The 27,570-nt window shown below is 44.4% G+C and overlaps 3 protein-coding genes across 4 annotated transcripts; 2 read left to right on the top strand and 1 right to left on the bottom strand.

Annotated features, from left to right (window-relative positions):
- Positions 1-375: 375 nt before the first annotated feature.
- On the top strand, positions 376-10,311 carry crlf1b (cytokine receptor-like factor 1b). The gene is made up of 8 exons (XM_026158986.1): positions 376-480; positions 2,674-2,952; positions 3,905-4,034; positions 4,195-4,367; positions 6,554-6,711; positions 7,567-7,735; positions 8,820-9,001; positions 9,758-10,311. Exons 1-8 carry the CDS (start codon positions 423-425, stop codon positions 9,779-9,781), a joined length of 1,173 nt encoding a protein of 390 aa, XP_026014771.1. The 5' UTR covers positions 376-422; the 3' UTR covers positions 9,782-10,311.
- On the bottom strand, positions 10,249-14,231 carry rex1bd (required for excision 1-B domain containing). The gene is made up of 5 exons (XM_026158988.1): positions 14,111-14,231; positions 13,206-13,288; positions 12,851-13,055; positions 10,795-10,883; positions 10,249-10,627 (listed from the first exon to the last, which is right to left on the bottom strand). The coding sequence occupies exons 1-5, from the start codon at positions 14,111-14,113 to the stop codon at positions 10,555-10,557; spliced, it is 453 nt and encodes a 150-aa protein (XP_026014773.1). The 5' UTR covers positions 14,114-14,231; the 3' UTR covers positions 10,249-10,554.
- A 107-nt stretch (positions 14,232-14,338) lies between these two features.
- On the top strand, positions 14,339-22,844 carry fam78bb (family with sequence similarity 78 member Bb). Of its 2 annotated transcripts, none has more exons than XM_026158987.1 (2): positions 14,339-16,901; positions 20,481-22,844. In XM_026158987.1, exons 1-2 carry the CDS (start codon positions 16,636-16,638, stop codon positions 21,001-21,003), a joined length of 789 nt encoding a protein of 262 aa, XP_026014772.1. In that variant the 5' UTR covers positions 14,339-16,635; the 3' UTR covers positions 21,004-22,844. The 2 variants fall into 2 exon arrangements, 1 of the variants encoding a protein (XP_026014772.1); XR_003271201.1 differs by lacking the exon at positions 14,339-16,901 and adding an exon at positions 19,099-19,438 and having other exon boundaries at positions 20,481-20,544.
- Positions 22,845-27,570: the final 4,726 nt, after the last annotated feature.

The raw sequence follows: 27,570 nt of genomic DNA, 5'->3' as shown, positions 1-27,570 counted from the left end.
AAAAAATATGCTGTGAGAGAACAGGGAGCTCGATACTTGGACTGATGACTGGTTTCGTTTCTTTACATAAGAATATTTCTTTTTTAAAATCATTTAGTATCACATGACTTTAACTTCCATCACTAACTGGTGAGGATAAAGCCTCGCCTAACACTGACAGGAAATGACATATTGTAATAGGCGTGGTGATGTCAGGAAAGGTGAGATTTTCAAACCTGACAGTTGTCACCGCCTCACCTGAAGCATCTCTCTGCATAGGAACGATGGCAGCAGGGAAAGTGTGCAAGTGTGTGTGTGTCTGTGGGGGGCGGGGCGTGAGGGTTGCAGTCAGAGGAGGGATCCTCTCTCACGGAGTGCAGCTGCGCAGTTCTTCCTCCAGCTTCAGCTCCTGGAGCTGCGAGCGGACAGCAGCAGAGAGAAGCATGATTCCCATCGTGTTGGTGATCCTCCTGGTTCCACGCGTGTTGTTCTCCACGACACGTGAGTAACACCGAACTTTCGGTAACTTCAGGTAAAGCTACGTCACCTCGATCCTGTCTAAAGGAGAGTGCAGAGCAGCGCTCGAAGCAAGAGAACAAGTTCATGTTCAACTGCGTGAACAAGTTTGTTCCTCACCTGTAAAAATTCTTATTCTTAATCATAGCGATTATAAGGATTAAACTAACTCAGAACTATCTGCAAAATAACGTTATTTAAAATGTATTAATGCAGTAAATGTGTCTGTCTGATACCTGACAGTCAGTGAGGTAATAAGAAGAAGATCATAGAGGAAATCTTACCTATGACTTTGTACTTGCTTTATGGCAAAACTGATGCCAGATAACTGTATACAGCACTGTGCAAAAGTCTTGAGCCACTCCTAATTTCCCTTTAAAACATTTTTATATTTTGCCTCCAAGAAGCCAGACATTCCTCGAGTGCTCTTGAGCAACAGTTCTCCAGCTTTCTGAAGGTCTTTGAAAGTGTTTCTTTGGAGATTGGCTGCCTTTTCGCTCATGTTCGGTCCTGTCGTCAGACCTGACCATTTTCAGAGGAATGGGTTTTGTTTGTTTGTTAACACTGACCACTGAATCATGCGAGCATGAAAAGGCATCTAACCCAAGGGATGAACTATGGGATGTTGTGCCTGCATATAACAGAAAACTGAGGTGTGCAGTTAGAACAGTATTCATTTTTCATATTATCACAGATATATTGTTTACTGCGCTCATAATTAGCACTGTGTTTAATTCCCTCTCACCGAGGGCCGAAGATGAGAACTGCTGTGCTGTTCCTCAAACATTTTCTCTTTACATTACAGATTAAAACACTGAAGTGAAACATATGTTAGAAAGCTTATCCGCCGCCCACCTGCAGCATGGCTCATAAAACTCTACATATTAACTCAAATATCTGTGAATAAGGAGCCCGGTGGTGCCATTCAAACACAGAGAGGAGGGCTTCTCATGGGCATCAATCACAGGGGCAAACCTCACGCCTCAGACGGTCGCGGTATGGAAAAGCATTCAAGGGTTTCACCAGTAAACCGGGGTGACCTCTCTGACTGATCCTAGCGGGGCTCCATAAATCCGCTTCATTACTGGGTCATAAATATGTGCCGAGAGGCTGCTGCTTCCCACACACACACACACACACACACACACACACACACACACACACACACACACACACACACACACACACACACACACGTCGGTTGTTCATATCTTGTGGGGACATCTCATTGACATATGCATACCCTAACCCTAACCATGGAAAATGAATGCCTAGCCCTAACCATAACCCTTACCCTAATCCTAACGTAGCCCAATTGTAACCCAGTCACCAAAACCACATTTTGAGTCTCAAAATGCCTTCAAACTCGTGGGGACCGGGATTTTGCTCCGCACAAGTATAGTAAACTTCCCATTTTTGGTCCCCACAAAGATATGAATACACACTCGCGCACACACACGTTTTCCCACGGCTGGCCAAAAAATTTTTGCCTCTAATGATTTCTTGTTATAAGTGCTGTGGTTTCACCTCGGGCTCTGCTGTCGGTTTGAGAAACACTCAGACAAACAGCCGCCGAGCGCTGTGTTGGGGATGCTGCTGAAGAAAGCGCAGTTAATTATGGTTAAACGATGACTGGGGGGAAAGCTACAAACCTCAAATCTAAATGTAGTCCTGTTAGGAAAGAGAACATTAGCAAGTTTACAGGATTTTTCACCTCCGAGGAACGTTTTGGTTAAATTATTCCACATTCATGTGTAGACGGGGGAAGAGAGAGGGACTGTTCTAAAAACCGTCAATAGATGATGTATTATATTATTTTATTGGTCAGGCCTGGATGTGAGGATCTTCTGGTTTTGTAGATAATCTTAAACAACTTTAGATTCTGGGTATTTATTCTGTCACATTCAGTAATTAGAGAATAGAATAGAATAGAATAGAATACTTTTATTCGTCAATTTCTTCAAATGTACTTGCCATACAAAGGAATTGAAATTACGTTTCACACTGTCCCATGCGTAGACATTGACAACAATAAGGTGCAGATGCACAATACAATAGAGCATAATACTAATTAGACTTTGAGAACTTGATTATGACAGGACTTGATTATCACATGAAGCCTTCATACTGGTTTTGGCTTAAGAGGTTGTTTTGTGTCCATGTGTCTCCAACACCCAGATGTGGCGGTGATCTCCCCCCAGGATCCCTTTCTGCTGATTGGCTCCAGTCTAACGGCCACGTGCACGCTGAGCCCTGAGCTCGGCGTGCACGCCAGCACTTTATACTGGACGCTGAACGGAGCGCGCGTGTCCAGCAGCGCCTACAGTGTGGTGTCCCCCAGCGTCCTCAGCGTCACCCTTCACGGCCTCAGTGGATCCCAGCAGCGGTCCGGAGACAACCTGGTGTGCCACGGAGCGGACGGACGCGTCCTGGCTGGATCCTGCCTTTACGTGGGCAGTAAGTGGAGGGTGAACACTGACTCTGCAGATGACATTATAAATGAGCACACTTCATAATTACATGATCAGCTTTATTAGCTCAGTATTAATTTTGCAGAACTGCAATCACTGCAGAATAAACTCACTAACAGGCGACATGAACCAGGAGATGTAACTCCTGTGTCGTCCTGTAGGGGGCAAAATTCAAAGAATTCAGCTGTTATTATACGGTCTGCCTAATCAGAAATCTTCATTTGTGCAAGTTATAATAAGAATCATATTAATCATAGTTATTTTTATTAAAGTGATACTACAGGTTAATATAATTCTCATTGTTGCATTAATGTGCTGATGAAGGCAGAAATTATTATACTCATACACATACACAATATTTACATTATGAAAGTATAGTCATATATTTTCCATAATAGATGATTTTATGGGAACGAAGCCTATTTAATACTGAGAGGGAAGATTAGGAGATGGTCCAAAAACAAAGCAAAGGGTTTCAGGTTGTAATAAACCTTCACTCTGACATGAAACTTGCTTATGTTTGTGGAAAAGTTTCAGTTAAGGTTAGGAAGGGAGGTGTCAGTACTCGAGTAAAGTCTGACGTTCGATGTGGTGAATCTGTAACTTTCTCAGAGATTTCTGATCTGAACGTTTTAAGATTAGTTGAGTTGATTTCAAAGTTAAATGATTTCCAGCTGAACTTTTTCTGGACAAAATTCTTTTTTTTAAGAAACCTCGATTAAAACCACATGAAGCATCAGGTGGCTCACACTCACTGTGTGTGTGATTAACGCTCTCTTACTCTTTGTTCCTTCTTGATTATAATCTTTATATCTGTCTGTGCTTTTTTTCATGCAGTATCTTTAAGGCGACATTAGTGTTTGTTTTTATTTTATTTATTGTAATAGGTTGACACCAGTCTTCTTCTTCTTCTGTTTTCTGCTCCGTTTTGTCTCCAGTGCCTCCCGAGAAGCCCGTCAATCTAACTTGTTGGTCCCGAAACACGAAGGACTTGAGCTGCCGCTGGAGCCTGGGTGGTCAGGGCGAGACTCACGTCCCGACCAAATACACCCTCAAGTACAAACTGAGGTGAGTGCCTCCAGACCTGCTGTCACAGCTTACAGGTGATTATCTCATCCCGCCGCCCTCAGCTAGACTGGAGAGTTCACTCCGAGGATGCAAACACCTAAAAACACCGTCTGCCTCTGTGGCGGCAAACACCAGATTCAGTCTCTGTTCTTGCGTCCAGATGGCACGGCAAAGAGAAGGAGTGTGAAAATTACAGCACGGGAAACGAGCGTTACTCCTGCTACATCCCCCGCAACATCGCCCTCTTCACTCCGTACGAGATCTGGGTGGAAGCAACCAATCAGCTGGGCTCTGCTACCTCTGACATCACCACCCTGGACATCCTCGATGTAGGTGAGTGAGAGACGTCTATCTAAAGTTAACAGAGGGTTTCAGCTCAGCTTTACGCTTCCCCCTCTCCTTTTACGTTTGTCTGCAGAGCTCCAGCGTGTGGCTCTAAGACAAAACTGTCATGTTGTAAAAGTTAACCTTAGCAGATGCCCCTCACGTGACGGCTTCACATGTTCCTGGAATTGAAATTGTGGCGTTATGATTAGTGTAGCCCTCATCTGCTTGCACAGGCCTCCGGTAAACTGTCGCATTTCATAAAGCAGCCTTTGTGTTTTGGAACTCGGCATCCTCTCTCTGTGAATCCTCATTGGACGCTGAGGAACAGAAAGCGTGGAGGCTGTGAGTGGGCTGGAGGCGAAGGAGGAGCGCCGCCGTGTGTGATGCGTTGCGCTGCCAGAATACCAGAAACAATGAGTTCTGCCGGCTCCGTTTCCCTCTTCATCTTGAGCCGAACAAAGAGACACGTCAGCCGACACACAGTGAGCGATGTCTTAAGCGGAAGGTTACAAATGGGAAGCATTTTTAACGAGTGTTCCCTCTCGTGCTGCCATCCTCTTTGCCTTCATCTTCCTCCCCTTCAAAGCACTCGAGCCACTTTGTTTTATTTCTGACTGACTGAGGGAACGACGTGCTCTGGCAGGAACTACAGACTGACCTAAACTGAAGCGCACACACTAAATGAACAGCACCAGGTTTTTAATTTAGCATTTTAATAGCATTTAACTATTAAAATGATAAATTAGGAAACCTCTGAACGTGGTATCACTTTGAAATTGTCCTAATCACACACATTTTTGTAATCAGCTGGTCCAAAAAAATCATACCAGGGTACACATTAATGAGTCATTCGCACTACAGTAAAAACAAAACAAAATATGGAAACCTACCTGTGATTAGTAAAAATCTCAGGTTGCAGCAACCAGTTGCAGGTTGTCTTCTTTCTGACAGACGTGTGCAGGTTTGCAGATAAGTGCTGTGTAGCTTCTAACTGGAGACAGATGCCAGCACGTCACAGTGAATGAATAATGAGCACGACCCTTTGAAGTAGGGAGTCCACTCAACTGGTCACCAGCTGGTTGTGTTCTGGTTATTTTCCTGTTTGAAAGCAAAGCTGCAAAAGATCACTGTCCTGCAGAAACCACATTTATAATGTGGAGGAATTTCTGAATTTCTCGGATCTCAGATGGGAATTTCTGTCTGTAGACGGCAGCAAATTTAGGCGATTATTTTTGGTATGATTTTCTCTGATTAAATTGAAAGCGGCATCTATACGCCGTCAGTTAAAAAAATTATTACCTATTAGTAATCTCCGTCTCTTCCACAGTGTGGGTTTTGTCCAGTATTTTTCCCCTCAACCCAATCAGTCTCTCGATGGTCGCCCCTCCCTGAGCCTGGTTCTGCTGGAGGTTTCTTCCTGCTAAAAGGGAGTTTTTCCTTCCCACTGTCTCCAAGTCTTTCCTCACAGGGGTTCATCTGATTGTCTTGAGGCGACTGATGTGATTTGGAAATAAAAATGAATCTGAGTTGCTCCATGTTAACACAGTTTTTCATGTAAATGCCACTTTGAGCAGACTATATCTTGCACGCCATCACAGTCATTTTATTTAAGCTGTGGTCGTAAGCTGTTGTTTTCTCCAGTGCAAGAATGGCTTCTTTCATTTGGGGTTATTACTACAGAAAAAATAAAGGCAAATGATATTGAAACCTGCTGTTTCTGACAATCAGCCAATCGGAAGAAGGCTGGCTGGAATGGCGAGGTACGTCTCAGAGAGAGGATGACGTGAGGTGCTGCACCAGGTCCTGGTATCAGATAAATTACGATTAGTATGAACACAAGCTTGCTGTAATGGAGTTCAAAGATATAAATATAAAGTTGGACAATATTTGGTCCCCATTAAATATTTATTTGCACTGCTTTTCCTTCCACATGACAGCTATATATTTAGTTCATCTGTACCGTGGAAATTCCCTGTGAAGCTTCAGCTCTTGCTTTGATCGTGTGGTAAAGCAGACCAAGGATGAGGCCAAATATAGTAAATACTCTAAAGCTGCACGTAAGAGTGTTAATGATTTAAGAAGCAGCCTCCGAGTAGTTTCATTCATTTCATCTCTTACTGGTCATCCCTGCCTTGTTGGACTTTACACCTGCTGCATGCAAACCCTTTAATAGATGTCCCTTGTGTGTGCAGTGACCACAGACCCTCCCGCCAACGTGCAGGTCAATCGTGTCGGCGAGCTCGAGGACCAGCTGACGGTCCGCTGGGCCATCCCCCCCGAGCTCAAGGACATCCTGTTTCAGGCCAAATATCAGATACGCTACCGACTGGAGGACAGCGCTGACTGGAAGGTGGTCCGCACACAAACCCGCAGACTCGCCTACACGCACTTTCTCTGTAGCTACTGTGGAAACGTGTGAGCAATGATGAACATGAAGCTTCTTGCTTCGCTGTAAAACAAATCTTCTCCTTGCTGTCGTTAGCGATTTATAGCTTCTAAGTGTTGAAGCTTGGTTTTGATCCAAAAGTGCACAAAATGTTCATCCTTTAACTCTCTTTGATGTTTTCTAACCAAAGCTCCTTACTGTTTCTCTGCTTTGTATGTTTCTCTGTTGAATGAGAAGATTAAACAAACACCGTAATATTTATTGAATACGAAGTCACCAGTATCCAGAGGAGATTCAGGATGAAAGCAGAGCAAACAAAAGTTTCAGACGCTAAAAATAATGTGGGGAGGCGTTCAGAGCTAAGACCGTGAAATTAAAAATGATTAATTAACTTTATATAAGAGGCAGTCAGGAGAAAATAGCAGAGCCAAAATCACATCGTTATCTCCTGTTGAAGGAGTGTGCAGCGTGCTTCTTGGTACAGCTGCAGTTTTCAGGTACAGTTGGCGAATTTGTCTCAGGTCTTCTGTGGATTTGAGATCGGGGCTCGTAGCATGTGCTGCAGGACTGATCATGTATGACTCTAGCCGTAAGTTTAAGCTCACTGTCACGTTGCAGAATGGATCTGAGCACTTTCAGGTCAGAAGTCCTCGTTTTCATTCAGATCAAAGCAGGTGAAATGGATTCACGGTGGATTACTGTCCCTGACAGTGACACTGATATCCGGCGATGAGGCATTTATGGCCTTTCTGCTTTTCCTCCACCAGCTGTCAAAACTGTCTCCTTACAAACTCTGTTTCTTTCTGACCTCTCCATCAGTTGGTGGACGATGTCGGCAATCTGACATCGTGCCGCCTCGCAGGCCTCCAGCCTGGGACCGTCTATTTTGTCCAGGTGAGGTGCAACCCAGTGGGCATCTTTGGCTCGAGGAAGGCCGGCATTTGGAGCGACTGGAGCCATCCGACCGCCGCCTCCACGCCCAGCAGTGGTAGGAACTTGAAATACAGTAGACGCCGTCTCCAAGTAAAAGCTATCAGCCTGGATGTAGCAAACATTTGTCACTAAAGTACTTCATGTCCCTGACTGTCTCTTTGCTTAAATGGCCTTTAAATGCTTCCCAAGCGTCTGTGATGCCCACATATCTTGACCGTTCTTTCCGTTCTCTCCAATAATCAACCTTTCATTGCCAATTAAAAGCCAAAAAAAGAACAATGTGTCCTCCTTCCCGATCCAACATCCTGAACAAGGAGATTCAAACCGCATGTGGCCTAAAAGGAACCAAACATCAATAGGCTACGTACCTTGATAGGGATCTCCAGACGGAGGATTAGAGGGAACTGCGGAGAGCCGCGGGGACGTTTGATATATTTTTGTCGTCGGCTTCAAACATTGATCAAGTTAAAAAGTGGCATGTCTGTCAGCGGCGCACACAGGGCCTATAAAGCCTGAGTGGAAGCAGGTTTGGGAGCTGGAGGGGCAGATAATGAGTTACATAGGTTATGTGGTCAGGGGGAGGAAGTCGTTATCGGGCTCTGTTGTTTGCAATAAAGAATTGATGGTGGCAGACGACAGGAGCCCAGAAACTGAGTGTCGCTTCCACAAACACACGGCGTCACAATGAAACTAAAGTTCTGTTTGGATTTTCGGTTTTGCAGTGTTGAGCTACGATAGAGTAACTTTGTTTGTTTTTATCACGCAATCAGACAGATTAGGTACAAAAAGATGGAAAGCGTATTTTAATGTCTTTGATTGAGGAGAAAAAAATAGGAATCGAAGCTTTTGTCTGCAGCAACGACTGTTTTGAACGAGTTTTCCCGCCTGTGAGAATCAACCCTTCCGAAGGCAGCGTCTCAATTCAACCCTGCTCCGTTTGATTGTCTAATGAAGACCTGAAAAGAACTCTAAACTTATACGAATCATTCCAAATATTCACAGAGCAGTCGGGTCAGGAACATGCTTCGTTTTCTTTAATGCATAACTTCTTCTGATATTTAAAAAGTCACACCTGTGCTCACACTTCACCTGCGCATCTTCTCACTTCCTTTGTCTCCCCCCGCCCCGTCTCCTCCCAGAGCAGCTGCAGAGCGGCTCGTGCGACCCTAAGAGCGGCGAGCAGAACTCCACGCTGCGGCGGGAACTCAAGCAGTTCTTCGGCTGGGTCCGCAAGCACGCCTACGGCTGCGGCGGCATGTCGATGAAACTGTACGATCAGTGGAGGGTGTGGCTGCAGAAATCGCAGAAAACGCGCAAGCAGGTAGGTAAGCGCGGCTGTGTCCGCGGCCCCAGCTGAATTTCTGACCCTGCCTTTGCTTCATCATATGGTCGGCATCTTTGCAAACACAAAGGGGAAGGATTTCTCTTGAACTTGCTCTGTGAAGTTTCAGTCTGTACTTTATGATCGGGTAAAATGTGCGGTTTAGACTTTACAGGCCCAGAGGTGGAAGCATGAAAGTAGACACGCTCTCAGTCGAGCACTCTGATTTTATTACATATTTAATGAGTGGACTTCTCATCTTCATCTGATGGCCACAACAAAGAGAAATAAACACGTAAATGTAATTAACAGCCTTCGGTAATGTGTTCCTTTTGTGTTTTGTTTTCTCTTGGCGCGAGCGTTCCCCTTTCACAGAAATAACTCGGCCCAAATGGCACGCAAAGCCTCCAGATCTGCTGTGTTTGTGAGTCTCTGTGAGGAGTTCACGTCCTCTGACGCTCAGTCCTTGAACTTGAAGAAACCTTTGGTCTGCCTGACTCGATTAGCTCAGAGGTGCCTGGATTTTTTTTGTGTTCTTTATAGGGGACAAGCTGTCGTCTGAATAATGTCTTTGTCCGCAAAGTGTGACAGCTTCCCATTGATTACCTCGAGAGAAAGGCAGCGAGAGGCAACACGGTGAATAAGAACGAGGAGAAAAGCGGCAGTCACACGGAGAAATGTGACGATTAGTGGAGGTGGCTTTTTTTTTCCTAGCTGAATTATCCCAGTAAGAACCATCTGCTTTTGTCTTTTCAGATTCTGCAAGAAGATAATTCATAGCACAGAAACTCGGCGTGACTGTGGCATTTAATTCAAGACGCACATCGAGAAAGCTTGACAGATGACTGGTCCACAGGGTCCCCGCAGTGTTGAGAGGTCCAACTCCCGTCCAAGGGACGCTGCAGAGGCTGTGCGCTCACACACTCTTGATTTTAAAAGGCCCGAGTGGGAGATAACCGAGACAAAGCAGCCTTTCATTCAGTCTGTCTGCTAGATCTGTTAGCAATAACAAAAAATATTAACGCCTTCAAAAACTGCAAATTTATACTCGAAAAAAGTTCAAACTGCTTCGTGTTTAACAGAATGTAAGATAAACACGTCTCTGGAAGTGAAAGTTTGCGGCATGTCACCAGATCAGCTCAAATGTCGTTTAGCTTATTGCACATTTAAGTGAATATTTTATCTATTTTTACTGTGTGTGATGTAAAGTGTACAAACACCAGCTGGTTATTAGTTAAGAGCAAAACTTGTCTTGTAAAGCATCTTTATTTAAAAATACAATCCAAACAAAGAGAGCGTCTCCAAACCGATCACACCTTCTGAATATTTTATATACACATTTCATTACAGCGCCAGCAGAGTTCTTTCTTTGAGCCCTGAAGTAACACAAACGCATGCCTGCAGACAAACACTCACGCAGGATGGATGTTAAAGGCCCTCCGGGAGGAATAAGACTGCAGCGGCGAGCTGGGTGGAGCCGGGTGGAGGGGGAGGGGATCGATAAGTGCAGCTCATAGTGTCCGAGACAGAGGCTACCTCCTGGGAGCGAGCTGTCAGTCGCACTCCTCTGAGTCATACTTGAAGTCCTGCATGATCTCACTCAGAGCCTCTTTGTTCTGGATGATCCTGGGCAACGAAGCAACACACACACACACACACTTTTATTTGTGCTGGTTTGATATGGAACAGTTACAAAGATTATCGGATCAATTAGAAGAAGAACTGAGCCTCTCAGCAGCGAGCTGATGGGAAGCGAGCACAGTAAACTGAGGGGCTGTAATGGCAGCTCTTACTTATGCTTGATCTCCTGAATCTGTTCTTGACAGCTCTGGTCCTCCGGCTGATCCTGGGCCTGCTGCTTGGCCAGCTGCAGCTTAGCCGTCTGTTGAGAGGGCACATCAGATAAGATTTATGCAAACCACTCATCAGCAGAGGATGGAGGAAAGGCGGATGATTAACCCGGAGATAATGGGAGCTTTATAACATTACTGGAAGAAAGGGAGCTGAATTATAGAGGAATGTAAACCTTTATACAAAAGAACAAAGCAACATCTCTGAACACCAGATGTACCGAAGTCTGTGAAAATGTGGGAAGCACTGAGGTGGTCAAATTTGTCCAACACTCTGTAATACTGCCCGTAATTAAAAGGAACTTCAATGTTTCACATTTGAAATGACAGTAAAATTATATTTATCTACAAATACCTGCAAGTGATTTTAAGTATGGTGTCATTCAAAATTAAGTTAGCCTTTTCTCCTTCGTTATAGGTCACATCATGGTATTTATTTTGCTGTAAGCTGGTAAGGAAGCACAGTTCTTATGATTTATAGTGGTATAACAAAACGATCATTTAATAACCAAACATCCAGCCTAGACGTCAACATTTTTAATAATAATAAAGATTTAAAAAAGGTCAAGAGGTTCGTTACAGTAGTTCAAACTGGTGGAGGTGAAGCTTCCAGCTACAGCAGGCTGCATCTGCACAGCTGTCAATCAAAACGGCCACTCCCCTAACTTAAATCACCATGGTAACATTATTATGGAGGGGGTTTTGTGCTGGGCATTTTACCTCGGGATGAAGGGCTTGCTTGTGCAGTAATCATGTTTCCATTCTGCTTTAAAGAAAGGTTTTTGGTTTCTGTAGCTAATTTTCCCCTTCACACTAAAAAAGAAAAAAATCACCACATATATCTTTAAACAGTGTGTTGATTTAAAGTGATACTAAAGCTTACAGGCTGGTCACTTTGAATGACCGGTGGAGGCTGACGGATGGCAGCTCACTGCTGGATTTCATCCCAGCAAACTAGACTTGTGTTTGTGGTGCTGTGCCTTTTTTGAAGCAATTTAACTCCTAGCAGATGATTCTGTTTACTTTTAATACAATTTTAATACAAAGTAAGTCGAAAAGGTGTGTCCAGTTTTGACGGTGATGGAAATATGAGTCCACAGGCCGACTGCTGGCACCACCGTGTGGTGACCATCTCCGCATCTTCACAGCAAGTCTTGAGAAACACCAGTGACCCGATCATTCCTCCTTTTCAAATCAACTCTTAGCATCGAGAGTGTATGTGTGTGAGAGGTGGACAGGGGAAAAAAATGATGATAAATCAACCTCAAAAGATCCAGGTCTCAAATATGAAATCTCAAACATATCCCTCCAGAAGCTTTTCTCACAGCTTTACTCCATCGGTGATGTAAACTGGAGGATTTATAACAAACTGCTGCTCTACAAATGATTTCTGACACTCAACAATGATGGTGGGGAAATCTGCTTTCAGCTGAAGAACGATTAAGAAATGATTTTCGTTTAAAGCAAAAACTCTGCCTCCTTGTGGTGAATCAGTAGAATTGCATCCAGTTTTGGAAAAAGTTCTGAAACATTATCTGTCAGGTACGGTTTAACACCACATTATTAAACAACACAAATTCCTCTTTGACAACTGTTCAACTTTTCTGGTCAGTCATTTATAATCTTCTTTAATCTATATATTTATAGTTTTGCTTTCTAGCACAAACCGTTTTAGATGTTCTGAACGAGTGCGAACAACGTGTGTGTCTTTGTGTTCAGAGCAGGTACTATAAGGCATGCTGTCGGCGGCTCGCTAAAGTAGGATACATATTTATGTTTAACAAATGGTCAGAAGTGAGTGGAACGTGCTGCTTTCTGACAAAGAGAATAACACAGCCTTGTTGCCTTTACTGTGATCATGTTTACTGGCATCCATAGTTTCTTGCCAAAGGCCCGTTAAGGAAATCTCTCATCACCACACAGACGTATATTATATTTTAGATTCCCCTCGACTTTGCCTCGGTCTAAAAAGTGACCCATGCAGAAAGTGCTTACATACCAGTTCAAGTTTCTCCTTCTCTTTGTTCTGCAATTTCTCAATGTGCTCGGAGAGGTCTGGTCTGTCAAACTCGTCGTGCAGCCTGCCCTTGATCTCCAGCACTTCCTTAGAGATGCCGCAGAACGCCTGCGTTATCTCATGGACCAGCTGCCTGTAGTGGTCAAAGTCATAATGGGGCCCTGTCCTCAAGTAGGCTTCGTGTCCCCTGGAAAACATTCAGCAGCCATCACAAAAACAACAGGAAGGGGGGGCAATTAGTCATTTAATACAGATTCCTCTTGTTTGTGTACATGATGTAATCACTAGAGACAGGACTGTGTGTGTTTAACAGCATTATCACGAGATTCAAACGTACTCTTCAAAGAGCCGGTAGGTTTCGACCCGCTCGGACTGAAGATGATAAAATCTCTGGATCAGGGCTTTAAAGTCTGAAGGCACCTGGAGAAACGAGACAGGTCACCAAAATGAAAATATATTAAAACATCAGGTCGCAGGACACTCACTGGATGTATTTTTACTCACACTGAACTCAGACTGGATTACAAATCTGAAGCTACACTTTCTCATTGCAACATATCAGGTGACCCAGAATCCTTCCGTAGTTATGCAGCAATAGGTGTAGCCTGCTGGGGGATTCCCATGATGCACTGAGTGTTTCTTCTTCACTTACTGTGTATTTATACACGTCTTTGCATTGACTCATTATTTATTATTAATGTCTGGCTCTCTTCTATAACTTGTCTTCTGTCCTGTCCGGTCATGGCAGATGGCCACCCCTTCCTGAGCCTGGTTCTGCCGGAGGTTTCTTCCTGTTAAAAGGGGTTCTCTCCTTCCCACTGTCACCAAGTGCTTGCTCATAGGGGTAACATTCGTGTAACTAACATATTAAATCGTGACCACTCAACATGGTATAAATACCAAATAACAAAAGTTTAGTTTTTCTCACAAACACCGATGGAAAGCTTGAATTTTAACTAATATCTTGGCTGTTTTAAATACTCATTAATATGTAACGTGAAAAAAAAGATCAAGATTACTGACCCAGTTTAGAATGAAGTCATGTTGCTGTTTTTTTCTGTTAATGGTTTCTACAGGAGCGAACTAAACAGAAAAAGTCCTGCTTCACTGACTCAGCAGCGTGAATGCTTCAGCATCACTAGCTGGAGGTTCCCAAATTACCATTAGCTTGGTTAGCTTAGCACATGCGTTAGCTTTAAAGTTGGGCTTTTGCGAAGTTAAACTGTGAAATAAGAAACTCACCATGGCTGTAACACACCCGGGATGACTCTCCGCTTTTTATAATGGCACCATGTTTACACTTTATAAGCCCAACACGCCGCTTTCCTCCTGTATGTGAATCAGCAACCTGACCCGGAAATGAAGAACATGCGGTTGTAAATGGCTGCTTTCCAAAATAAAAGCACTTGAACTCGTCGGTTGCACAAAAAAGAGACTTTCTTTCTTTCTTTTTATTGAACCCCTCCTCACATAAAAGTGAAAACGCACATAAACAAAGCAGGAGGTCAATTACACACCAGAAAGAAAACAAACAACTAATTACACATGTCCAAACGCAGATACAATTTCTTCACAAAATTTAGTAAGTTCGCACTGTACTGTACAGTACTGGAATTATAGAACTTCGCCATCTTATAAACATTCGGTGTCAACCTGATATATACAGTAAAAAAGTAATTGCCCCTTTCTAAATTAACTGTAATTAACTACGTTTTTGGAAAGCGAAGTTTAATTACACTGTCACACCGAGGCCTGATTATTGTCAGACCTGTTGAATCAAGAAATCGCTAAATAGAAGCTGTCTAACAACGTGAAGCAGGCTAAAAGATCTAAACAAACAGCTGAGAAACAAAGTCACTGACGCCTATCAGTCTGGAAAGGATTACAGAGACATTTCTGAGGCTCTGGGACTCCAATGAACCACAGTGAGATCCATTATTCACACATGGAGAAACTGCAGACAGTGCTGAACCTTCCCAGGAGTGGCCAGCCCACCAAAATTCACCCAGGAGGTCACAGAAGAACCAAAACAACATCTGAAGACCTGCAGGCCTCGTCTGGCTCTGTTAAGGTCAGAGGTCATGACTCAACAATAAGAAAGACACTGGGCAAAAATGGCCTCCAATACCAGTTAAATGTTTGATGTCAGTTACTACTGACACAGCACTGCATATAAATAAGAATCTGCATCTTGTTTAAGCTGTTTTCAGAAGCCATCATCCTGCATTCAGCCATCTTTATCAACTTAAATCGACCCACTTCTCCATCTACAGCACAATTTGCAGCATTTTATATTCACAAGTAGCTTCTTTATCTCCAATAAATGAGATATATTTTTGTGGCACCACATCTGATATTATTATGACTAGTTGTTTATTAATAAATGGAAATGTCCCATGTATGTTTTATTATTATAAACAAAAAAATCTGTAATGTTAAAAGACGTAAAGCAAAAGGAACAACGTATTCTGTGTGTGTATAGATATATATACTTATATGTAAAGTAGTAGTGTAATTTCTGGGTAGCTGTAAGGTGAGCAAGGCCAGTAAAACACTTTATCTGAAACCTCCGCCTGCCGAGGTGGAGGTAGGGGAAGGCCGCAGACCCCGGAGCACCGTGAGGTGATGTCGTTTTGCCGAAACTGTGGCAGTTTTATTTTGAAAAGCCTGATGTTCTCAAACCAATTAAACGACCCTTCCTGTTAAAGGTGCCGTTCTTCGGCACAAATCCCCCGGGAAGGTGCTTTGCCAGGGCGGAGTCACTCCTAAAAAATTGAGCAGAGTGGCACGTGCGTCGACTCCGTGTTTGTGGGGTTTGGTATTTTTGGGGGGAGAGGTCGCAGAGCTGCTCCCGTGCGGTCTCCCTCCGCCGCTCATTGGTCGGCTGAGCATCTTCAGCACCGCGCAGGCTGAACAGCGACGCACAGCCACGCAGCCTTCTTCAGCGGAGGACGACGCGGTGCACGCGGCGCGGTTACTATGACACCGTTTCTCTTATTTTTCTTATTTTGATCCTTCGGCGCTCTTTCGCTCTGCACTGCGAGGATTTGATGCCCGGGGTCTAGAGGCTTTGATCGGGAATTGCCCTCCGGGTGGTGGCTGGGAGGAGGCTGGTTACCCCACCGCTGATGCTCGGACTCCCGGCTTGTTCCACCGGGCTTCCCTCCGGTCGAGTGGCCAGGCATGACGGACCCTAACGACCTCGCTCAGGTTACCGGCAGCAGCACCAGCAGCATCAGCAGCAGCATCTCATGCACGGTTCAGCACCGCCAAACACCGCCGCCCGATCCTCGGGTCCCCCTGCCGGTGTCCCAGCGTCCGCCGGTCCCCCGACGCCTGTTGTGACATGACAGCTCGGGGCAGAAAGGCGAGGATCAAAGGTTACGGGCAGGGACTGCAGCAGGAGCGCGGATGGATCGCATCCTCCGGGAGAAACTGACCGCTGGGGTTTAGAGGAGAGGATGCAATCATCCCTGCATCTAAAATTCACGTGACACTCGATTTATCTGCTCCCTTGTTTCTGCTTCAGATCCTCCGGAGGTCAGCGCGCAGGGTCAGCCCCAGAGCAGCGGGCAGATGTGCTCGCACATCAGCAGGGCGGGTGTCTGCGTTACCGGGTACCCTCCCGGGCCTGCAGCGTGGTAGCACCCACCTTTGCCTTATAATCTCATCGGATGCACAGCCTCGCGGTGTCGGTGGAGTCCCGGCCAGCTGTGCCTGTCAGGCTCACTTAGCCGCCGCTGACCGCCACCTCCACCCGCACAGCCATGGGTTGCATCCAGAGCATCGCCTGTAACAAGTCACGCATCAAACGAGAGAGCATCGTGGTGTGCGACCTGTCCGCCACCATAGACCACTGCCCCACGGTCATCGAGGAGAGCTCGCCCATAGTGCTTCGGTACAAGACGCCCTATTTCAAAGCGTCTGCGCGGATTGTGATGCCTCCAGTCCCGCGCAACGAGACCTGGGTGGTGGGCTGGATCCAGGCGTGCACCCATATGGAATTTTACAACACCTACGGAGACGTCGGCATGTGAGTTCACACCTCTGTCACCTGAGTCCCAGTTACACGCGCGTGACAGGATTTCAGATGCAGGAAAACGGGAGCGCGTGCGTGACGGCGCGCTTCCGTGCACTCTAATAACTATAACGCGTTCGTGCCCGAGCTGCACGCGCTCGGGGAGCATTTGTGCACGCAGCAGGTTAACGGAGCTCGTCAGCCTCCTTCATTCAAACGCCCACCGACAGATTCTGTTCCTGTGACTCTGGCACCTAAATAGAAAAGCTGCTATTAGAGGAGCTAAACAACAGTTGCTGCTCTCACACTCAAATTGTGCCCACGGAGACATGTCCTCCCCCACACCCACACCTCACACACACACAAACGCGTTATGTCTGGAGGGCATATGCGAGGGGGTGTTTAATCCTACTGGGTGCAGGGGTGTGGGTGGTGCATGCACGGGTGAGAGGATGGGGTTTAGGTTGTCATCGGATTGGTCACATGGCATGGTAAATAGATGGTAGGGGGCCTCCAGATGACAAAGCTGTTGATTACAACAAAGGGATGATGATGATAATCCACTGGCACACTGAACCATCATAGCTTTTCTTTCTTTCTTTCTTTTTTTAGACAATTTGGCCCAACAAAGAGAAACTTCCTGTAATAAAATAGATTTTAAAAAGCAAAACGGCTTAATGAAATACAGTATCACATAACTAAAAGCTTGGTAGAAATATAAAAAAATATATATAAAATAATCCGCAGCCAATCAAAAAACAAGCAAAGCAAAAACAACAAATATCTCCAAATACACTCAAAAAAAGCAAATTGGGTGGTTGTTACATTTACAAAAGTCTAACTTGTAATTTGAACAAAATAATTTCATGTCCCTATGGTGAACATAATTAAATTATGTAGGATCTGCATGAAATTCAACAACTTAATTTGTTCTTGTTCAGATGACCTGATCAAATCTAATAAGAGTGGTTAGTTGCCTGGACTCACGAAATTCACAAGATGACACGAGATTTCAAACCACAGGAAAATCGCTGGAGTTATAAGAGGCAAACAACCATACACACACCACGTGTATGTTATTGCTATTTATTGTGGTTTAAGCTGTCAAGTCTTGATTGGTGGTGTGGTGGTTAGCGCCGTTGTCTCACAGCAAGAAGGTCCTGGGTTCGAATCCAGCTAAACTGGAAAAAAAAAGAGCCTGTTGGAATTCCTTAAGTGAACAGTGGTTGCACACAATTACTTTGGCAGAAACAACTGAGTTAAATCAACACAATGTATTCATATTCAATAAGCCTGTGCAGTTTGTGTTGATAAAATGTGAGTGAAACTTGTTTAAATGAACTAAGTTGAGCTCTTGGAATATTTTAATCCTTCGCAGTTTTGTCACTTTATTCCAACACTATTCAATAACTTTTACCCCAATACTACTTGGTCACTTAAATAATAAAATTTGTCTTCATATTTCATAATGTTCAACAAAGTCTAGAGTCTGGTTAACATAAAAATTGAATGAATTTACAACCACTACCATCCTCCTATCTTTATCCAGGCTGCAGGGGGGGCTGGGGCATAACCCAGAAGTGATACGGTAAGAGGCAGGGTACACCCTGGATAGCTCACCAGTCTGTCACATACAGACAAACAACTATTTTCTCTCAAATTCACACTTTACGGTAATTTGGAATCACCAATTAACCTAACTCTAATAACCGCATGACTTTTAACTGTGGGAGGAAGCCAGAGTACTCAGATGGAACTCACTGTAAACTAGCCAGGTTGTGGATTTGAACCAGTGAACCCATGCTCTTACTGTGAGGCAACAGCACTAACTGTCATGGTCCTGAGTCTGAGGACTCAGTGTTTTGTGTTTCCTTATGCTTTTGTTCATTCCGAGTGTGTATTCTGTTGTGATTTTGCCATTTGTTAGGTTTCTGTTCTTTGCCTGCCTGCTCCCACTTCTCTGTGTTCCCTCTGTCTGTCCATGGTGTTATTGTGTCTGCTCATGAGTCTGCCTGTCATGTTCAGTGTCCTGTCTGATTCTCTGTGTCTGTTAGTTTCCTGTTTTATTCTGAAAGTTCATGTCTCATGTCAGTGTGTTCAGTTTTACCTCTCCCCTGTCTCGTTAGCCTTATTGCTCCCAGCTGTGTCTCCCTCCTGTGGCCCATTCCCTGATTACTCCCCGTGTATTTAAGCCCTGTGTTTTCCTGTGCTCGCTGTCGCGTCGTCTGTTTAACGTCGTGTCCGTCTGCATCATTCTGTGTAACCTGGTGTTTAGTCTGCGTCTCTCCGCCATCTTTCATTGTGTATTTTGTTCCTCCCCCTGTGCGTGTTTGGTTTAAGTTGAGTTCTTTAGTTTTCCCCAGTTTAGGTTGGTTTACTCCCTGCTCTGCTCCTCCTGTTTTTGTCCCCTTATCACCTCTGCAAATAAATATTCACTCGCACCCCAGTCAGTGCCTGCATCTTGGATCCTTTACTCAATTCACCACACGACTGCTGTGCAGCCGTGACACTAACCACCACGCCACCAAGATGTCAACCGAGGCTTAACAAAAGTAGGAAAAGCTATGATTTCAAGGCTTGATGCAGAATTTTCCATACGTTTTTGTCCTTGACAGCTTAAACCGCAATAAATAGTGATAGCATACATGTGGTATGTGTAGTTGTCTGCCTTTTAAAACTCCAGTGATTTTCCTGCAGTTTGAAATCTTGTGTGATCTTGTGCATTTCTTGAGTCCAGGCAACTAACCATTCTTACTAGATTGTATCAAATTACATGTTACAATTTTGTAAATGTAACAACCACCCAATTTCATTTTTTCAGTGTAGTATGCAGTGAATTCTCTGTGGGGACTCTATTTCCTCCCACAGTTAAGTCATGCAGTTATTGGGGTTACGTTAATTGGTTAAAAGAATTCTCTCCATGTTAGCCCTGCAATAGACTGGTGAAGAGGATGGATGGAAGTTGTTATAAATCTGTTAACCAGACTCTAAACTTTGTTGTACATTATGTAATATGAAGATAACGTGTAGTTTTTAAAGTAACCAAATAGTATTGGGATAAAAAGTTATTGAATAGTGTTGGAATAAAGTTTCAAGAGCTGAAATTACTTCATCTAAACATGTTTTAATCACATTTTATAAACACAAACTACACAGGTGTATTGAATATGAATAACTTGTGTTGATTTAACTTGTTGTTGTTGTTTAAGTTGCTGCCAAAGCAAAACATCTATGTTCAACCAGTGTCCTCACTGTTGAATTAAGTAAATCCAACATTTTCTTTTTTCAGTGTAGGAAAAACAGTCGCCACAGCACCACAACTGGATCTAGTCATGCTGGTATCATTAGCAAACTAACAGACACGTTACACGTGTTCCTGGAGTCCATTAAGGGGCAGCTAACAGGGATCAAATGCGCTTTTTGGGGACTACTTTCATCGGTGGATTTGGTGCCATGTTTATACACGTCATACACAGCAACAGTGGCTTAACTTGTGTTTTTAATAAGTTTGAACGTCAGTTAAAATCTATGAAACATCTTTTGAATGAATGTTGGAGTTACCCAGAGATCTCTTGGTTCTCTGTCTTCCTCCAGGTCCAGCTGGGAGCTGCCTCAGCTCCGTGAAGGCCTGGTCCGGGCCATCAGCGACTCAGATGGCGTGAGCTACCCTTGGTACGGAAACACGACAGAGACAGTCACCATAGTCGGCCCCACGTCCAAGCCGTCCCGCTTCATCGTCAGCATGAATGACAATTTTTACCCCAGCGTTACCTGGGCTGTGCCGGTCAGCGAATCTAACACGCCTTTACTGACGAACATCAAAAGAGACCAGAGTTTCACCACCTGGCTGGTGGCGCTCAACACCACATCCAGGGAAAAGATCCTGCTCCACACCATCAAGTGGAGGATGAGGGTTGACATCGCAGTGGACCCGTCCCTGCCTCTGGGTTCCAGGGCCAGGCTGGTGGGCCGGGTGCACCAGGACCAGCCGCGGGTGCTGACTCGAATGGAGCCCATCCCTCTTAACGCCATGGGGAGGCCCAACGCCAACGATGCCCAGGTTCTGATGTGGAGGCCGAGGAGAGGCCCTCCGGTTGTTGTCATACCGCCCAAGTAGAACACCACGTGCATCTGATTGGCCGTTTCTGGACATCATATCATATCAGGCCAATTCTGCTAACAGGATAATCAGATGAGACGCAAAAGCAGACAAAAATGATATTTATAAGCAGGCTGAGAATTGCATTACGTGCTGATGACCTCATCAGAGTTGCAGTGCTTTGAATCTTGAGGGGACAACCGCCTTAATTCCCCACCGCTGCCTTTGATGATTAGAAAGTTTGTTAGTCCCTGCTTCTGGTGCCGTTGGGCCGCCGGGTGTGCAGGCATGCACTCCGGCCCTGCACAACAGAGGGAAGACTCGTCTGAAGCTTGAACATCTGCGCTGGGATGTAACTGATACCTGTGCTGTAGCTACTCAGGCCCTGGAAGAAGTGATGGAGCTTAAATACAATTGACAAAGGTTTTCGCGGCCTTAAAGACAGCATACTCGTGGCCTGCTCTGTTCTGTACGCTTAAGTGCTGTGTAAGAGTTTAAGCGAGGAAAGTTGTTAGAGTTTGCGTTGCGTTCACGTCCAGCGAGGACGCCGTCGCTGTGGGGTTCCTTCTTCATCGTGGACGCAGACAAGTAGAATCTCACCGGGATGACGTGAGCGTGCAAACGCGTGTATCTGTTTGTGCTTGTGTGCTTTCTATAATGGAGCCCGGGGTCGGGCCCAGGCGTGCTGCTGTGTCACACCGGACTGCCTCACACACTCTCACACACACACACACACACAAGGCCTCGTTTGTAAAGCCGAAACATTGTAGGGTCATTTCTTTTCTTTGTGTTTCAAAGATTGTCACATGCAAACACAGAGCTACCTTGTTTTTGACATATCAGAGGAAAAGCAGAAATAACACTTTGGTTTCAGTCACATACACACAGACATGACTGAAGCCCTGCAGCAGGACTATTTCCCCCTCCTGCAATCGCACGTGGCCAGTTCATCCGAGCTGCAGAGCTTCTCCCTCCCTGCCTTTTGAAAAGCCAGAGATGCCTGTGTTGATGACAGCCTGCTACAGTCAAACATGGTTTTATCATTTGAGGAACGTACTGATGCCAAGTTCCACTCATGTAAGACTGAGATCACACCAAAACATAGTTTCTTCTGAGTTAACCCTGGCAGCGTGCAGCCCTGCAGTTAGAAGGTGATCTGCTGAAGCGCAGCAACGTTTCAGCTGTCGTCAACGTACTTGCTCATCCAGATTTGGGATATCAAACTAACGCCTGTTAAATCTCACTCATCTGAGGGTTACAGGGTTTTTTCTTTGTCTTCAAACAGCATTTTTTACATCTAGAAAAAATGTATGACTGTTCATCTTCAGGGTGACGAAAAAAGTTTCGTCCATTCAAAAATTGTCCATTCAGCAGTTAGCAAAATATCCAAACACGTGACGGTGTGAGAGGAAGTGTTTGCTTCGCAGCGTCTCTGGTGGTCTGTCGTGATGTGTGTGTCAGAAGGTTCGCGGCTGAAAATGAAAGCCAGTATGTTCTGTTTTCCTACGAGCTCACAGCTTCAGCGTAGTTCACTGTTAGGCTGTTGTGTTTTGGCTCGTAGCCTTCATCGTGGTCGTAAAACATCACACACTTGGCTGAGATTGTGCGTTTTGTATTTCTTTCTATTTCACATCTGCATCATTTAATCTGTAATATGTTTTATGATGACCCCGATGAATGCTGCGAGCCACAAATGCGCTTGTCTAGCCTTACAGTTACTCTGTATACTGTCGGTGCTGCAGGAGGTTTGATCTCTTCAGGCTTTTTCCTCTCCTCCGTGCACCTTAGAAGGAGGTGAAACAGTGCCCCAAACCAGAAACCTCTACGCTGCTTCTGATGATTTTCCAGGCGGTGCATTTGCTGTAGATCTGCTCATCCGGCCTCAGTGGGACTGAAAAAAAAGGCTTCTGCTGAACTGGTCCAGATGAGACAGAGATGAAGAGAGATGGATGATGTAACCACATTATCTTGCTGATGCTGCTCATTACTCTTGGTGCGAACCGAACAAGCCTTCACATACACACACACACACACCTCATATAGAACAACAACAGAGCCAGGATCACCAGGAAGGACTGTTCTGCCGGCTTACTGCAAAACTTAACACACACTAACCGCACAGCGATGTGGACAAAGAGATAGTTTAACACCCTGATTATTGTAGCTATGACGCAGGGGCAGTTTGTGAGGCCAAGCCGACAATCACGAGCAGCACTTCCGATGGGACAACTTAGAAGGTGATCGTTATTGGACTGAAACTTTGCGCAGAGAACTGATGCTTTTATAGTGGGGAACTTTCCCCCCCACATGCCCCGATTAAAATAACGTGTTAATTAAAAATACATTTTTACTTCACCGTGAGGGTCACACAGTCTGCCGTCAAAGTGCATCCGGGCCTCAAGTGTCTTTTACAGTTAACAGCCGTGCCTGTGGGCTCGGAGCAGAGTGCTGCACGGCCCTTCGTGTGAATCTGACTTGTTATTCCTACTTGTCCTGCCGGTCGACGTTAGATTGTCTGAAAGCGACAGGCTGACGGTGTTTTACAGTGTTTTAATGTGGAGGACGTACAGTCCTTTCTCTCAGACTGTCTGGCTTTTGCATGCAGTGTTTTTAAACTCATTAAAACAAATGCCAAAAATAAAGTGTGAACTTAGTCCTCTTTGTCGCTCCACAGCCCAGGTACAGTGTAACATTTTTACATGGGTATAAGAGGCTGCAATGTCCCCATGGTACATTCACAGACTGTAGGTAAAAGATGGACGAGCTGGCTCTGTAGCTGCGTTCTCTGTAACCACCAGCAGGAGGCGACTTTAGTGATTATAAGATACTTGTATAAAAATCTACTGGGAAAACAACCTTTCAGCTCTTTTCCAGATGGGTTTATAACTTCTGATCATAGTTTCACATCTTATTGAACACAAATTGATTTTTATTTGGTCAATTATCAGTCAGGATCTTAAAGCATTTATCTTTTTAACTGCGTTAGAAAAAAGCTGCTCTAGTTTCTAAAAAGCAATAACTCCTACCGAGCAATCAGTGGTCACTGTCAACCTCTCTGACTTTTTATTAGTGCTGTTCACATGTGTAGAGCACATCTTTGCTAGACAAAGAAAAATTGAATGCTTCATAAGGGAATCACTTCCAGCCCGACTAAGATTTGGGAACATGAAGCTTAGGGTCAATTTTCAATAGCAAGTAGGGCTGCCACAAACGATTATTTTGATAGTCACCGATTATTTGTGCGATTAGTCGACTAATCAGATCATGCATCCATCGGACGCTCTAGTGAGCCTTCACCTCCCGGTCATCTATTGAGCTGGTGGGTAGCAGACGTCTCTGAAAATGTCAGAGCACTTTTGCAAATATGTGATGTCTTGATAAATTGAGCAGATATTTGAAGTTTACACAGCTACATCCTCGCCGGAAAATATCTTAAAAGTTTATTTTGTGACCAGGAAAGACTAATATTAAAATTAAGTCGCTGCCGTCATTGTTAGAAACTGGAATTGGCTGGATAGAATTCTGGGATAGGTTTAGGGATGGGTACCAGTATCCGGTGCCATTATGGCACCAGTTCTGACATAAACTGTAGTAACCAGACCGAAAAGCAGCGCACATTTCGGTGCTTTTTTCCCTGAGATGTCATACACTTTGGATTCTAGCCAATCATTTTACCTTACCAAGGATAGTAGGCGGGCCCAGATACGTACGTTCTTTTAGAGCAGAGCTACAGATTAAAAATACCCAAGGTGAAGCGGTCAAAAGTCTGGCTGTACTTCACAGCAAAAGATGCAAACTCAGCAGCCAGCAACAAGTGCTTTAAGGTGATACTGTGCAAACGAGGTAACACCTCGAATCTGATGAAACACCTGGTGACGCATAGCGTTTTTTTTAAAAGCCGTATTTGATAGCTTGCTGCGAGACCTCACACCGAGCACATCTACTGCGGGTGTGGTGCCTGTTATCGGACCGGAGTTAGCAACATCCCCCAAGAACCCGAAGAGGAGAGTCCTGGCCCCTAGCCCTGCCAGTGTAGCAGAAATGATGACGGATGATGATGGCAGCAGCAGCCGTTCTTCTCTGCGTGAGTAGCTTAATGTTGTTCGTGTGTAATTTGTTGAGTAGGCTCACCACGTTATTACATTAATGCATGTAAGGTGAACTAGCAAACACCGTCGTAGTTACATGCGGCTGTCTTCTTGTTTGATGGCAGATACTCCCTTCACCCTGGCCAAAAAGGCTAAAATGACCAAAGAAAAAGTGGAAAACAGCTAAACATGAGAGGTTTTTGGACAAAGTTTGTGTTTTTTCCATTGTTTAAGCACTGCTTCCAGCCAAGAGTGATACCATAAATCCCCTATAGCTGCAGAAAAGGCTAACATTGTTATCTTTTTACAAAAAAAACAGCTGAACATGAGAGGTTTTTGGACAAAGATTGTGTTCTCCATTCTTTAAGCACTGGTTCGAGCACTGTTTAAGCACCGGCACCGTTTCAAAAGTACCAGTTTGGCACCGGTTTCAGATAAAACCTAAATGATACCCATCCCTAGATAGGTCGACCCATCCTTTACAGTTTTTTCTGATTGCTTAAGCACATTTTTTGTAACTATTGGCTAATTTTGCAAAACTCTTCACACAAATAAGAAAACCTGTCACCCAATAATCAAAACATTGTAGTTCTCTTGCAAAAGCAAACACAGCTAGATTAACTCTTCACACCTTCGTAAAAATGGTGTTTCCGTATCAAACAGTACACACAAGCCATCATCTACTAAGCACACAATGCGCCAACTGCACACCGATGGTATGAATACAAAACACATCTGGCTTTTGCTTTCTCTGTGCACAAGGTAGGCTATGTCAGTTTGAGCTCATACTTCTGTCATAGATCCATAAGCATAGAGGGATCCAAACTTCAAGTACTGGTGTTTATTCAAACACATCAAAACAAACACAAGTGTTCATTTCCAAGTATAGGATTATTTGCAATCGCCATAATGACTATATGGGTTACTTTGTCTGCAGTGAACATGCTTCCTCTGCCCCCAGCATCTGGTCATCTAGCAATTCTGTAAAGTAACAATTTCAGTATTTTTACATCAATGGTATTGGTGTGTTTCTCATTGGCATATGGCAGTGCTACAAATCTTTGTGCGAAGTGACTGTACTAAGCGATTCTCATTTCAAGATGTCCTTATGGTACTTGCTACAGTGTAGCGGCTCGAGTTAGGCTGGACCCGTTGGCCAGCTACCCTCAGGGTCATTCCACGGTTGATTACATGTTCCACTATTGTAGCTCTGATGTCATCAGCAATTCTATTTCTTACTCTTCCTACCCTTCCTCTCCCCCCTCCTCGTCTTCCTCGCCCCCCTCCTCGTCTTCCTCTTGCTCCTCCTTGTCGTCCTCTTCATCCTACTTCTTCACCTCCATGTCCTCTTCCTCGGCCTCCTCTACTTCTCACTCTTTCTGCTCCCTCCATTGTACTCCGCACACACAGCTTACCTGTATTATAGTGCTTAGGCTGATTGCAAAGTGAACTAATTATCTAAAAAAGTTTTGACATGTGAAAGTGTGCCAGACAGTTGGCAAATTAGTGTTAATGATAGCCATACATGTGTATACTTTTGCTAGGAGTGTGTTGGAAATTTGGTAATTGAGTGTTGTGCAGTGAATTGTGCCTACAGTTTTGCAAAGTGTGTGTTACAAAATTGCAAACTGAGTGCAAAGCAGTTTTTGTGCTTTTAGTTTTGCAAACTCAGTGAGTGGTTTTGCTATAAGTCAGAATAGTTTTAGAGATTGTGCTACAGAAATCACAGTTAGGGTTTAAGCATTCAGAAAAAACTGTAAATCTGGGGAAAAGGGAGGACGCATTTGTCATCGTCGTCGAATTTGGACAGCCTTCATTGCGTCGCTGTGATGTAATTGGCCTACAAATGCAGTCTCCAAAGGATGCGGCCCCTGAATTTGGACACGGCTACCATACCTGAGACTGCTTCTTCTTTGCCGTTTAACCGCAGCTGGCATCCTTGTAGATGCATTGGTGCCATCTTCTGTTTCAGTCACTCTTAAATCCTACTACTTATTCCTGCGTCTTTCAGGATCTTACAAAAGCTTCAAATATTGCGTTGACTATTAAATTAGTCATCGACAATTTTGAGAGTCGATGTAATCGTAACTAGTCGACTAATCGTGGCAGCCCTAATAGCGCGTCATCCAAACTACGCAGCAGATTCATGACGAACCTCGTGGTTGTTATTAACAAATGGATCACCTCAGAGGTACTTTCGACTGCAGTTTGGCGCACTTTTGGGCATCTTTTATTGTTAGGAAATAGATTGACTCACCGAGTGAGTTGTGAAAATGTGATGCGAAAATGCATTTATGTGAATTGCTCCAAAAAATTAAAAAATTGTGGAAAAAAAATGAGGATAAAATACTTTGTTTTTTAACCCTCAGCGATGTCACAGGAACCAAATAATTTGGACATCCATGCAGCCAATGACATCAGATTTGAAAGCAGGTATCCATCTTTTATATACAGTCTATGTGTTGGGGTAGAAAATGTAAATGCCGTGTGTTGTGGT

This window comes from Astatotilapia calliptera, chromosome 23 (assembly GCF_900246225.1).
Source record: "Astatotilapia calliptera chromosome 23, fAstCal1.2, whole genome shotgun sequence".
In the NCBI taxonomy this organism is placed as follows: Eukaryota; Metazoa; Chordata; class Actinopteri; order Cichliformes; family Cichlidae; genus Astatotilapia; species Astatotilapia calliptera.
The sequence above is the reverse complement of the archived record's forward strand: the minus strand, read 5'-3'. Positions and strand labels throughout refer to the sequence as shown.

What these genes read in the sequence shown, in the direction of transcription:
- fam78bb (XM_026158987.1), top strand. Translation starts at nt 16,636, where the DNA reads ATGGGTTGCATCCAGAGCATCGCCTGTAACAAGTCACGCATCAAACGA. An exon ending in ACCTACGGAGACGTCGGCAT is followed by an intron (nt 16,902 to 20,480) that starts GTGAGTTCACAC and finishes GTCTTCCTCCAG; the next exon opens with GTCCAGCTGGGAGCTGCCTC.
- rex1bd (XM_026158988.1), bottom strand. An exon ending in ACCTACCGGCTCTTTGAAGA is followed by an intron (nt 13,056 to 13,205) that starts GTACGTTTGAAT and finishes AATGTTTTCCAG; the next exon opens with GGGACACGAAGCCTACTTGA. An exon ending in ATTCAGGAGATCAAGCATAA is followed by an intron (nt 10,628 to 10,794) that starts GTAAGAGCTGCC and finishes TTCGTTGCCCAG; the next exon opens with GATCATCCAGAACAAAGAGG.
- crlf1b (XM_026158986.1), top strand. Translation starts at nt 423, where the DNA reads ATGATTCCCATCGTGTTGGTGATCCTCCTGGTTCCACGCGTGTTGTTC. An exon ending in CCTGGACATCCTCGATGTAG is followed by an intron (nt 4,368 to 6,553) that starts GTGAGTGAGAGA and finishes TTGTGTGTGCAG; the next exon opens with TGACCACAGACCCTCCCGCC. An exon ending in AGGACAGCGCTGACTGGAAG is followed by an intron (nt 6,712 to 7,566) that starts GTGGTCCGCACA and finishes CCTCTCCATCAG; the next exon opens with TTGGTGGACGATGTCGGCAA.